The sequence below is a fragment of the Tupaia chinensis genome, unplaced genomic scaffold, assembly GCF_000334495.1.
Source record: "Tupaia chinensis unplaced genomic scaffold, TupChi_1.0 Scaffold000612_1, whole genome shotgun sequence".
Classification (NCBI taxonomy): domain Eukaryota; kingdom Metazoa; phylum Chordata; class Mammalia; order Scandentia; family Tupaiidae; genus Tupaia; species Tupaia belangeri.
Genome location: NW_006160131.1, coordinates 1,082,555 through 1,095,811, shown reverse-complemented (window position 1 = coordinate 1,095,811; position 13,257 = coordinate 1,082,555). Strand labels below are relative to the sequence as shown.

Genomic DNA, 13,257 nt, shown 5'->3' with positions numbered 1-13,257 from the left:
GGGTCTCCCCCGCCCCCCAGGCCCTCCTGCTTTTCCCAGTTAAGGCCATTTATGCAGGCAGTGCCACATTACGAGTGTGACTCAGTAGCAGAACAAGTCTTTCTTTCTGTTCAACAGACTGGAAAGCCTGGCACCTTCTGGGTTTTTTCATTGTTTCTGTTTGAACTCTCTCACCGCAGCTCTGTCGAAACGCCTTACAAATCCTTTCCTTGTGGCCTCCACCTTAGCCTTGCACCAGAATAGAGAGATGATAGACCCGGACAAGTTCTGCAGCCTCTGCCACGCGACGTTCAACGACCCGGTCATGGCTCAGCAGCATTATGTGGGCAAGAAACACAGGAAGCAGGAGACCAAGCTCAAACTCATGGCACGCTATGGCCGGCTGGCGGACCCTGCTGTCGCTGACTTAGCAGGTGAGCAGGCCCAGCTCACTCTCAGGGCTGGGTCAGGGCTTGACCACAGGGCTCCCTGGACCAGCCAGGCTGTGCCTTTCCTCCTCGGGTCTAAAGCAGGGTTTGCAAATCCACATGCCTACCAAAGCCAGACAGGACATTTAAATGAATGAAAGCCAGGAAGGGAAGTAGTTAGCCAAAGAGTAAATACCACTTGTAGCCAGCTCTAGATGGTTGTTAACATCTTAGTTTTTCAGAAGACTCTGTAGAGTTAGATTTGTATAGAAAGTCATCAGATTGTTAAATGTACAACTAAATTTTTCTTTCAAGGAATTATTTTATTTAATGTTATTTATTTAATTTGACCAGAGAGGGGCAGTGTGTGGTGGGGTGGGGGAGCAAGCTGCCAGGTCCGGGACTCGAACCACGGTCAGCCATGTCAGAGTCCAGTGCCCTTAACCACCACGCCACTTGCTGGCCCCATAAATGTACAACTAAATTTTAAAACTGTAAATTCGAGGGGACCAGCAGGTGATGTAATGGGTAAGGTGCTGGAGTCCCACATGGCTTACTGCAGTTTGCATGCTGGACACAGTGGCTTGAAAATCACACTGGGCATGTGTGCATGCGTGCCCAAAATTCCAAAAGGAGAATGGAGGAGAAGGGATTGCAGTGTGACCGTCTCCCTGTGAGGGGGGAGTGATTTCTCACTTTCCCTTTCTCTGACTCTCCGTCTCTAGCCTGTACGTGAACCCTATCACAAAAATGTAAAAAAAAATAATAAAATAAAATAAAAATTATAAACTTGTGTACACAGAATCAAACCTATGGCAAGCTAGATTTGGACCAAGGGCCACCAATTTGCAACCTATGATTTAAATTCCCTAAGTGTTATCCATGTTCTGTGTGAAGCCTTTGGCAGCCACTGCCAGGTTTTTAAGGGTCCTCAGGGTACCTCCTGTCTAGCGGCTCAGGCCCGCCTGTATCCCCAGGATAACGTGGGGAAGGAGACCTCTCTGGCTCAGAGAGTAATTATTTCCCTGACCTCAAGAAGTCAGTCCGTATCCTAGGAGCAACCATTCACAGAAAGCCAGGGTGCTGCCCATCATCTAAATACTCATGGCTTCATGTGTGTGTATGCATGTGCGTGTGTGCTGGTGTGTTGGGGAAAGGCCGTGGTTATTTTTTTTCACTCGGTCAGTATCGAGCACCCACTGTGTGCCCTTGTTGGCTGTCGTGGTAACCAAGGCTGGCACAGGCCCCGGCTCCCAGGGCCGCTGTGAGCATCGGTGTGGGTCCTCAGGGGAGGTCTTCTCCCAAGGCCACAGACATGCAGACCAAACACTCATGCTGGAGAGCGCCCGTGTCCAGGCGGAACACCCTGGTAGGGAGCCTGCTGCCCAGTCATTTGTCCTCCTCCCGTAACCGTGGGGAGGATGGACAACCAGATGCCATAAATGTCCCAGACCAGATATGGTCAAGGAGAAGGGTCACTCCCTCTCTAACCCTGAACACCGAAGGCCACCTGCAGCACAGGCTGTCCTGTGTCATAGGGACAGATTAAATAGGGACGAAGCAGTGGCTGGAAGCAAGGGCACGAAAACTGTGGGCCTAGATCCTTTCACTGGGTGCCAGGGATTGCTCCTCCAGTGCCATCCTAGGACTCTGTTTTATAATGCTCTTTGAAATAGCAGCAGGACTGCTCCTGTGTACTGCGGCATTTGGAAACTGAGAATCTTGCTGCTCAGAAGCGCCTTCATGACACACTCTTCCTTAGCCCACAATTGAGAGAAACATTTTATTCAGTTCACAGGATCTAGGGTTCCCTTGCAGCTGACTGTTGTGCCTTCACTCCAGCCCACCCTTTCCTGACGTCTTCCTACCCTTATCATTCCCCCATTACCATTTTCCATTGGCAAGACTCAAGCAATGCAGTGTTTTGGGTTGCTTGTCTTCTAGACTTTTTTTGCCATAGGGTGCATGTGCTTGCCAGAGATAGATAGAAAGTAAGAAATAGTCCCTCGGGGGATGGCCACACTACAATCCCCTCTCCTCCAGTCTCCTCCCAGGATTTTGGGCACACACACAGTCACCCGCCTGGCATAGTTTTTAAGCTGTGGGGTCCTAGACTCAAACCACACACTTGTGGATCCAGCGCCTTACCCTCCCTGCCACCTGCTGATCCATTGGGCTGCTTGTCTTTTTTCTCTTTTTTTTGGAGAGATTTTTGCTATAGGGCGCGTGTGTTCGCCAGAAAGACAGAGACAGAGTGAGAAATCACCCCCCAAGGGGGATGGCCACGCCACAATTCCTTCTCCATTCTCCTCTCAGGATCTTGGGCATACACGCACATGTGCCCAGCGTGAAATTAGGCCACCAGGTCTGGGACTTCAACTGTGATTGGCTACATGGGAGTCCAGCAGCATAGCCATCATGCCAACTGCTGGCCCTGGACTGCTTGTCTTAACTTCTGTCCATTCTGCTCTTTTATTTTAAGCCAAGCCCCTTTTTCTGTATTTTCCCACCTCCTCTGTCTAAGGCTAAACTACCCCAACAAGTCTCTTCTTATCACTGGGGATCCATTCCAAGACCCCCAGTGGACACCTGAAATGGTGACTAGAACCCACCCCTACCTACACTGTGCTACCCTGTACGTACGTAGCTGTGGTAAGTTCAATTTAGCAAGTAGGCACAGTGAGAGGTCAGCAGTAAGAGGCAATAACAATAGTCAGAACAATATGCTGTGACAAGTCATGTGGTCTCAGTGTCAGACATGGCTGGCCATGGGTAACTGAAACCAAGGAGAGTGGAACCATGGTGGTGGGGAGTCACTGCCTACTGAGCCCCGGAACTGCAGCCTTGACCCTTTCTTCTTCCTTGAGGCATCCACCTGCCTTCCAGATCGGCCACCACCTTCAGTGAAAGCCTAGGCAGGAAGGGGACAGGCTGGGGCTGTTTCATTTCCCTCATCCTAGGGAGCAAGGTCAGGACCCATAATCTTCATGCTCCCTCATCCCACGTGTGCCTATTGCACGCAGACCTTTTCTCCCTGCGGGACTCATGTGTCCTTTTACCCTGTGCTACGGTAGGGACCCCATGCCCGGTCTGTCCAGGAGGGGAAAGATGGATTTCAAAGATGAAGCTCATGTGTGGCCAGCGTCTGCAGAGCTTGGGCAGAATTTTGCTCTGACCCTGGCACTGTGGCTCAGACCCTCTGTAGCAGTGACTAGGCATCCCCAGCAGTGGCACATGTGGCACCTGGTGCCTCCTGCGCTGCGGCAGGTGATCTAGAGCACGCACTGGTGTACGTTCGTCCTGTGGAAACCACACAGACTGTTTACAGACCAGGCCGACAGGATGCCACGGTCAGCTGCCCTCATCATTGGCTCGTGCCCAGTGCTGCACAGTTGGGACCGTGGGTGGTTGTGACCCGCTGGCAGCTATACACAACTGTACGGTAGACTGGCGGCCAGAGAGGAGGTGGACGAGCATACCGAGGAAGATGAGGAAGGCAGTGGTAATGGCCCTCTGACCACCGTGACTGATGGTGTACAGTGCATAATAACGCTCATGATTCAGTGTTCAGATGGCTCTGCGTCTCCTCCCCAACCAGCTCATATCACTTGAGTAAGAGGGACTCTCCCTCTGATTTCTACATGTCAAAGGCTTTGTTGGAGGACTGTTCCCCAAAAGGTGTGTGCTCAGGTGCATGCAGGTTAGCCCTGTGGAGGGACTCCCTCATCCAACCTGAAAGACTATTGCATTCATCGAACAAAGATGAAAAATTCAGAGATTCACATGAAGACCGATGACTTGAGTTGTCTAATGAGACCTTTGGAACTGGGTGGTGGTTGTATGTCCAGCCCAGAATCCCTGGACAGAACCTGGTGGCTTTACCATATAGCCACTGTGGGTGTTAGGAGTGATAAAGGACATGGAGCCCCAACAGGAACTGAAGGCGTGGTATGCTTCATCCTCTGCTGAGTTCATGAGCCGGGAAATTCATGACATCTCTGAGAAGGAGAGAGAAGTCCTTGGAGAGCGTGAGAAGAATTGGCCCTGCTGTGGGTATCACTGCCAGTTTCTGTGCTCGGGGCAGTTGCAGTAGCCTCTCAGTTCTCATGGTGGGAAACAATGTGTTCAGCAGAACATGAGGCTGAAAGCAAGAAATCGTACCCCTTTCCCCCGGGGGGAATGGCCACACTGCAATCCCTTCTCAATTCTCCTCTTGGGATTTTGGGCATGCACACACACGCACTGGGCGTGAGTTTCAAGCTGCCAGGTCTGGGACTTGAACTGCAGTTGACTATGAGAGAGTCCAGCACCTTAACCACTACGCTATCTGTTGGCCTCAGTGAAAATAAATTTGATAGTGATGTTCTTTTTTTTTTTTTTTTTTTTGAGAGGTTTTTGCTATAGGGCGTGTGCGCTCGCCAGACAGATAGAGAGAGACATAGAGACAGAAAGCGAGAAATCACCCCCCAGGGGGGGATGGCCACGCCGCAATCCCTTCTCCTCCATTCTCCTCTCGGGTCTTGGGCACGCACGCACACGCGCCCAGCGTGAGTTTAAGCCACCGGGTCCAGGACTCGAACTGCAGTCAACTACGTGGGAGTCCAGCGACATAGCCATTACGCTAACTGCTGGTCCCGATAGTGATGTTCTAAAGGAAAAACTCTTGTAAGTTTTTCTTTCAGTTGATTTTTCCCCTTTTTTTCTTTTGCCAGAGGGTGCAAGCACTTGCTAGGGAGAGCGTGAGAGCGCCCCCCAGTGGGGTGTGGGCACTCTACAGTCCTTTTTCCTTCATTTCATCCCGTCAGGATTTGAGCACATAGGTCTGGCCTGAAATCCCGATGCACAGTGCTCAACACTGCCACGAGGCCAGCCCTTTCTCAACTTTCTGTTTTGGAAGACTGGCTGGGGGGCTGTTAGGTGGTGCTTCCCGCAGATGCTGGCTCAGTCGGACCGTCTCGTGTTCGAAGCTCTTGCCTACCAGGAACAGAAAGGTAGACGTCCTAGCACGGAGAGGGTTGCTGACAGCAGAATGTAAACCCTGTGTCACAGCTTTGCCGTCCGTTCTCGTCGTCGTGGTTCTGTTAAGGAGATACGGGTGCCAAGAAAAAATTACTTGAAAATTACTGGGACCAGGAGATGGCATAGTGGTTGCATCGCTGGACTCCCATGTAGTCAACTGCAGTTTGAATCCCCAAGCTGGCAGCTTAAAATTCACACCAGGGAGACCAGCAGTTGGCATAATGGCTATATTGTTGGATTCGCATGTAGTCGACTAAGGTTCGAGTCCTGGACCCCATGGTTTAAACTCACATAGCACAAGTGTACATGCATGCCCAAGATCCTGAGAGGAGAATGGAGGAGAAGGGATTGCAGCGTGGCCATGCCCCCCCCGGGGGGGGTGATTTCTCACTTTATGTCTCTCTTTCTCTTTCTGGCGAGCGCACGTGCCCTATAGCAAAAATCTGTCAAAAAAAAAAGCTCTCATCAGGTGTGTGTGTGTGTGTGTGTGTGTATGCCCAAGATCCCAAGAGGAGAATAGAGAAGGAGGGATTGTGGTGTGGCCATCCCCCCAGGGGGGTGATTTCATACTTTCTGTCTCCCTGGCGAGCATACTCGCCCTTTAGCAAAAATTTCTCTCTTAAAAAATTACTTGAGGGAACCAGCAGTTAGCGTAATGGCTATGTCGCTGGACTCCCACGTAGTCGACCGCGATTCGCGTCCCAGACCTGGTGGCTTAAAACTCACGCCGGGCGCGTGCGCGTGCGTGCCCAAGATCCCGAGTGGAGAATGGAGGAGAAGGGATTGCGGCGTGACCATCCCCCCTGGGGGGTGATTTCTCGCTTTCTGTCTCTATGTCTCTGTCTGGTGAGCGCATGCGCCCTATAGCAAAAATCTCTCAAAAAAATAATAATAATTACTTGAGAATTACTGAAACCTGTTCTGCTTTGCATGTTCCATTTACCCTTCCATGATAAAAGAAGTGTAGAACTGAGAGTTCTGGGTCTAGCAGGTGGTGTGATTAAGGCACTCCCACATGACCAACCATGGTTTGAGTCCCGGACCTAGAGATTTACTTTCTCTCTCTTTCTCTGTCTCTCTCTGGTCAAATTAAAATAAGTGAATGGATAAATAAAATTTCTTTAAAAATGATGTTCAGTAACCAGCTTGAGCTAAACTTCATAAAATCACACAGGTAAACCAGATGTAACCACACGTGTAAACCAGACCCGTGGGATGTCACTGGTAGGTTTACTGGACAGATCTATTTCTAGACGCACCAGGAAGTCCCACAGTTACCCCAGGTGACGATTCGAGCTAGCTTACAGATACGCAGTGTGCTGAGATCGTGTACCCAGAGGGCACACGGGAGTGTCAGAGACCTGTGTTGTTGGGGGCAGGACAGGAACTTCACAGACCAGAGGGCAAGTCCCAGCTCTGTTCCCTGGTAAACCATTAGACTTCTCTAAAACGCGTGCATGACCACTTCACTTGGAGGTAGTTGTAAGAAGGCAAGGACCAGAGCAGTGGTGCGGAAGTTAAGGCACTGCATCGCACATCGCCTACTCCACAGTTCAAGTCCCAGATCCAGCAGCCTGGAAACATACCAGAGACGAATTGGGGAGGAGGGATTGCAGCAAAGCCATCTGCCTCAGGAATAGTTTCTCAAACGAGTGCACGTGCCGAAGTCCAAGGATGCAGATTCTCACATGAAGCTCTGGCGTGGTGTCTGGTGCAGAGTGGGTGCTGGTAGGCTCTGTAATCTGCATGTTGGTGACTTAACCACCTGTCGTCACCCACACCGGCCACCTCCCCTTGGGGAGGGCGACTCTGCTTGTTGGTGATGTTGTTTTTCTCTGTTGAACCATAATACTGACCTTAGATGTCTAAAAAGGGCCCGCAATTCTGATTGCAGTCATTTTTCCCTGAAGCACTTGAAAGAGACTTAGCTTCCCTTTGGAAGCCGTTCTTTGGGCATTCTTAATGCCTGGAAATATAAAAGAAATAGAGCTGAGGGCCGTGGTCACCTTAGCGGAGTGGAAGAGGTGGTCAAGAGTTCTCAGTCCCAGCAGCGGCCACAGAGGGCTGGTTTAAAGAAGCTCCACCTCTCCCTCTCTGCCAGCTCACTCACGGAGCCCATAGAGGAAGTAACGGCATGCAGGTTCACGTTCGTGCAGTATTCACTGCAGGACGGAAGCTCTTTAAATGCTCACCCAGGGCCAGCCTTGTCATGTAGTTGTTATGGAGCCAGCTACTACATGGCGAGCTTCGTTCTGAACCCCAACCCTGGTGGCTTAAAGGTACACGCCAGGGCGACCAGCAGTTAGCGTAATGACTATGTCACTGGACTCCCATGTAGTCGACTGTGGTTCAAATCCTGGACCCGGCAGCTTAAACTCATACTAGGCTCATGTGCGTGCGTGCCCAAGATCCCAAGAGGAGAATGGAGGAGAAGGGATTGGGGTGTGGCCATCCCCCCTGGGGGGTGATTTCTCGCTTTCTGTCTGTCTCTCTCTGTCTGTCTGGCGAGTGCACGCGCCCTATAGCAAAAACTCTCCAAAAAAAAAGGTACGTGCCGGGTACCATATGTGTATGCCCAGAATCTTGACAGGAAGGAGTGCAGGGAAACAGTTGCTGCATAGCCAAGCCCTGTTGGAGGCCGCTTGCTATCTCTGGCTAATGTGCACAGTGAAAGTGTTTACTGAGGCAAGTGGGTGGCATAGTGAGTAAAGCACTGAATTCCCATATGGCCAACCACAGTTCAAGTCCCTGAATGGACTTGAAACTCAGGCTGAGTTTGTGTGCCCAAAATCCCAGGAAGAGAATGAAGAAGAGATTGTGATATGGCCATTCCCCCTGGGGGGTGAGTTCTTGCTTTCTCTCTCTCTGTCTCTCTGGTAAGAACACACACAATAGCCAAAATCTCTTTTAAAAATTAAATGTTCATTCGGCATGTTCAGGTAGACCCAGGATATGAACCCCTGAGGCTGTGGTATCACATACCAGTACCCTTACCACCCTCCCCAGTACCACTGCAGCTGGGCCAGATGCTTTTATTTAAATTATTGCAATACTAATGTTAGCCCTGTTTCTTTTTTATTATTAATTTGCCATTGGGTACGTACGCTCACTGGGGACACAGAGAGAGAGAAGGAAAGTAAGAGCACCGCCGGGAGAGATGGCCACACCACAGTCCTTTCTCCAGTCTTTTCAAGACTTTGGACATGCATGCACCTAGTGTGTTTTCGAAGTGCCAAGTCCAGGTCTCGAACCACAGCACTAGCCATGTGAGATCCAGCCACCTTCACCACACCACCTAGCTGACCCAACCCCATTTTCTAGGTGAGGCAAGGGATCTCAGAAAAGCTCCAATTTTCTAAACAAGGATACCAAGTAGAGAGCTTTCTGGCCTCTGGTCCCACTGGCCTTGGTAAGGCGGAGGTCTGGACCTCGGTGACGTTGCTCAACGCTGGAGGCCTTGGGGTACCAGGTGGTTCCAAAGGCATCAGAGCCAGAGGGGCCCTGGAAGCTGTGCGGCTGCTCGTCCTGCCCGGCATGTGGCGTGCTGGAATCGGCACAGCCGTGGCTGCCAGCTGAGCCCGTGCCGGCCTCCACCACTAGCCGAGTTCTTGGACCCCTGTGCCTCACATCTTCATCTGCCGCGTAATGGTAGTACTCGCACAGGGTCGTTACGAGGGCAACGAAGCTAGATGAGCAGCTGCTCAGATTACGAGTAGGACCTGGAGCTGTGCTAGGACTGCTGTGTGGCTGAGAAAGCTAAGAGTCAGAGAGGAAGGGACTTACCCAAGGTCAAGGGGCAGGGCCAGGAGTCTGGCCACGTGCAGGAAGGCCACGCTGTCGGAGCAGCCCTGCTAGTGAGACGTGGCATCTGCGAGCCTCCAGGTAGAAAGCTAGGTTGATCGTTGCGACAGGCCTTCACTTGATTACTGTCACCACAAGCCTGGGGAGAGCGGCACCGTCCCAGACTATGAAGGGCATCCTTAGTGAGGCCATTGGATAGAGTCAAGGCGGAAAAGGCTTGCACCCAGTTTCTCCTCTTTGTTCTGTCATTCTACTTACTCGACAGACAGCTAGTCTGGACCTGCCTGTGTGCAGGGACTGGGGACTCGGAGAACGAGGAGGTTCCCAGCCCATGGGCACACGGACTGTGACTCCTCAGCATAGAGGCTCTGGGGTTCTCAGGGCCAGACTTCTCCCACCTGTGCGCCCTCCCAGGACATGTGCACGCTCTCTGAAGAGCAGCCCCAGGCCCCTCTTGGGTAACTAATTATCTCGCCTTTGATGTGTGTTTCAGCCGGGAAAGGCTACCCCTGCAAGACGTGTAAAATAGTGTTGAACTCCATCGAGCAGTACCAAGCTCATATCAGCGGCTTCAAACACAAGAACCAGTGAGTAACCATCCTTTGAACTTCAAGGGTTTCCGCAGGAGCACAGGACTCAGAGTCCAAGCTAAGCCAGGGAGTGCTCAGCTGAAATGTAATCCTGGCAGCCTCTTCTCAGTCGGCAGAAGGTAAGTCAGTGAACAGGAGAGAGCGTCTGTGAGTTTTCCATCAGCTTCTCTCCAGCCTTTGGACCTGCTGGGCCACACGGTTAGCCGTTTCCATGCACCCCTAAGAACATCGGGATTTCTTGGCCTGTGGCAGTCTCACTAGATAAGCATTAGGGTTTTTTACTTGTGCTTGCCAAGCTGCAGGGCCAGCCCTTGTTTTGGTTTTTGTTTTCTTTTTTATTAAAGAGTGCGAGTGTTGTCCAGAGAGAGAGTATGAGAGAAAGTAACCCCCAGTTGGGCTCAATCACACTGCAATCCTTTGTCTTTCATTTCTCCCCCAATCTTGTCAGGATTTGGGGCATACACATTCACATACTCGGTGTATTTTTCTTTTTTGCTATAGAGAGACATTAGAGAGACAGACAGAAAGTGAGAAATCACCTCCTAGGGGGATGGCCACACACAATCCCTTCTCCTCTTCGGGATTTCGGGCATGCACCCACACGCACCCGGCATGAGTTTCAAGCCTTCGGGTCCGGGACTCAAACCACGGTCAGCGATGGGGGAGTCCAGTGACAGAGCCATTGCACCACCTGCTGGTTCCACTCAGTATGTTCCTCATGCCACTGGGGCTGGGGCTCCAGCAGCGGTCAGCCATGGAGGAGTCAGCTCTGTTACTTGGCCAGCCCAAGAATGGCTGAAGGTCCTGTTCATCACTGCCCGCGACTCCGTGAGGGCTGCCCACTACAGGGCATTGCTGCACATGACCAGGTCCTTCACTCACTGATCAAATATTGGGGGAGTGGTGGCCAGGACAGACCCAGCCCCTGCTCTCCCTGACGTTCTGATAGGAGACAGACCGAGCGAGTGACCAGTAATCACAAGCTGAGGTAAGAGCAAAGGGAGTGGTTGAACAGAGTCGTTCACGATCGTCTGGAAGCTGGTCCATTCATCGAGCCCTGCTCTGTCGTAAGCAGATTCTGTCAGGCCACCCTCACAGCCCAAGAGTAGGGGCTGTTCTCATGCAGAGAGAGGCAGGTATCACGCCGTGAAGCAGGGCTGTGAGTCCACCTGCCCGGCTCCTTGCAGCTCCTGCCAGGAAGGTGACTGGTGCCACGTGATCTAAAGAGCCTAGTCCTGGCCAGCAGGGTCCCCGGGGTCTGTCTTCCTCTGCCATGTGAGCAGTGTGACCTCAGAGATGGGTGTCATCTCATTCTACAGATGAGGAAACAGCAGGCTGGCGGGTCTGCTCGAGTGACTGCTCAGGCTTTGGTGACTAATGCTGTGCTGCTCATGGAGCCGAATGATCGGAGGTGGTGGAAACTGTTCAAGTGAGAGGTGTCTCGGTCTCTCCTCCCCTGCCTGGAACCCCCCCCCTCCTGCACTGTAGCAGATCCTTCTCCTTCTCTGTGGGTGTGTCTTTAATTTAAGGGACTCTTGAGGCTTGTCTTAGGTATAAACTTGAGACGAGCCACACATCCCTGCCTGGAGCTCACGCAGTTCAACACATCTTCCTTGCAGTTTGGCTGGTGAAGGCTTTTGGTTTTTGATTTTCATTTTATTTATTACTATTTAATTTGACCAAAGAGAAGGAAAGTGAGAAAGCAAGCCCCCAAGTCTGGGACTTGAACCATGGTCAGCCATGTGGAAGTCCAAACCCTACCCACACCACCTCCTGGCCTATAGCCTGGAGCCAGCCAGAGTCCTGCCAGACAGCTAGTGTCATTTACTGTCCTATTCCTCAACTGTGCAACTGCATGGCCTTGGGCAGGGAAGGAAACCTCTCTGAGCCTCTCGATTACTCTGAAAGGTGACAGCTACAATTGGTGAAGACCTAATTCAGTCTCACTACATTCTCATCGAGAGCTCTGAGTTAGAAAACTCTTCCTTCTTCGCAACCGAAGATACCCTTGCAGCAGGTTCAGTGACTTGCCCCAGATCATGTGCTCGGTTTCGTGGAGGTAGACCCTGGACTCGGCATTGGGCCCCAGAACCCGTTGGTTTTGTTTGTGCACCAAGTGGGACACATCGCCTCATAGCTGATGCAAGGGCGGAGGTCGTGGGTGTAAAGTGCCCGAGCCAGCGAGGGGAGCTATTAAGATGAGTTTTAATTATTCAGCCAATATTCTCTGAGTACCTGTACGTGCCAGGCCCTGCTCTGGACAGCGGGGTGACAGTAGGTACCAAGACCAGTCCCTTGCTGACCCTCTGGGGCCTCCCTCTGGTGGCAGGACCAGAGCCTAAGCAGACCCACGGACTTGTGAGAGTAGAGCACGATGGGAGCCACCTCAGAGCGTATGTCGAGGGCGCGGGGTGGGGCTGACGGGCCCTGTCGGTAAAATAAACGGTCTGGCAGGAAAGCGTGGGCCGCAGTCTTGATCTACCGCTTCAGAGCCTTCTCTGTGGGACCAGCTGGTGGCGTGGTGACTGAGGTCACTGGATCCCACCTGGCCGATGACACAGGCTGGCAGCTCGAAAAATGAACTTCTGGGGACCAGCAGTTAGCGCAATGGCTCTGTCACTGAACTGTGTAGTTGACTGCAGTTTGAGCCCTGGACCCAGTGGCTTAAATTCACGCCGGATGCATGTGTGTGCATGCCCAAGATCCTAAGAGGAGAATGGAGGAGAAGGGATTGCGGTGTGGCCATCCCCTCTGGGGGGTGATTTCTCGCCTTCTGTCTCTCTCTGTCTTTCTGGCGAGCGCGTGTGCCCTATAAAGGAAAAAGGAAAAAAAATTTTAAAAAACCCTCTACAAAAATGAGCTGCTGGGGAGACCACGGTTCGAGTCCCGGACCTGGCGGCTTGCTTTCTCACTTTCCCTTTCTCTCTCTCTTTCTCTGATCAAATTAAAAAGTAATAATAACAAGTGGAATTAAATAAATAAAGTTTTTTAAAAAAATAGAAAAATAAGCTACTGCATGTACATGCATGCCCAGAATCCCAAGAGGAGATGGACCAGCAGATGGCGTCATGGTTATGTTGCTAGATTTCCACGTAGTCAACCACAGTTCGAGTCCTGGATGAGGCGATTTAAACTCAGACCAGGCGTGTGTGCGTGCGTGCCCAAGATCCCAAGAGGAGAAGGGATTGCAGCATGGCCATACCCCCTAGGGGGTGATTTCTTGCTTTCTGTCTCTTTGTCTCTCTCTGCCTTTCTGGTGAGTGCACGTGCCCTATAGCAAAAACCTCTCTTTAAAAAAAAAAGAAAAGAAAAGAAAATGGATTAGGGACTATAGTGTGGCCCAGCCCCACCCCCTGCCAGGGGAGTTTTCACTTTTCCTCTCTGTCTCCTGTGAGCGCATGCGCCCTCTAGCAAAAAAAAAAAAAAAAAACAGAATAGAG

General features: G+C 51.5%; 1 protein-coding gene across 3 annotated transcripts in view; it reads left to right on the top strand.

Moving 5' to 3' along the window:
* ZNF346 (zinc finger protein 346) overlaps nucleotides 1-13,257 on the top strand; it is a 31,190-nt gene that overhangs the window by 16,238 nt on the left and 1,695 nt on the right. Inside the window, exons 5-7 of one of the 3 annotated variants that reach the window (XR_003551140.1) lie at nucleotides 180-413; nucleotides 9,721-9,814; nucleotides 11,137-11,246. Coding sequence is in view for 2 of the 3 variants with exons in the window: in XM_006158873.3 (XP_006158935.1) it covers nucleotides 180-413; nucleotides 9,721-9,814 (328 nt within the window). In the remaining variant the exon portion in view is untranslated. The remainder of the gene's footprint in view (nucleotides 1-179; nucleotides 414-9,720; nucleotides 9,815-11,136; nucleotides 11,247-13,257) is intronic. The other 2 variants (XM_006158873.3, XM_006158874.3) reach the window with 2 other exon arrangements.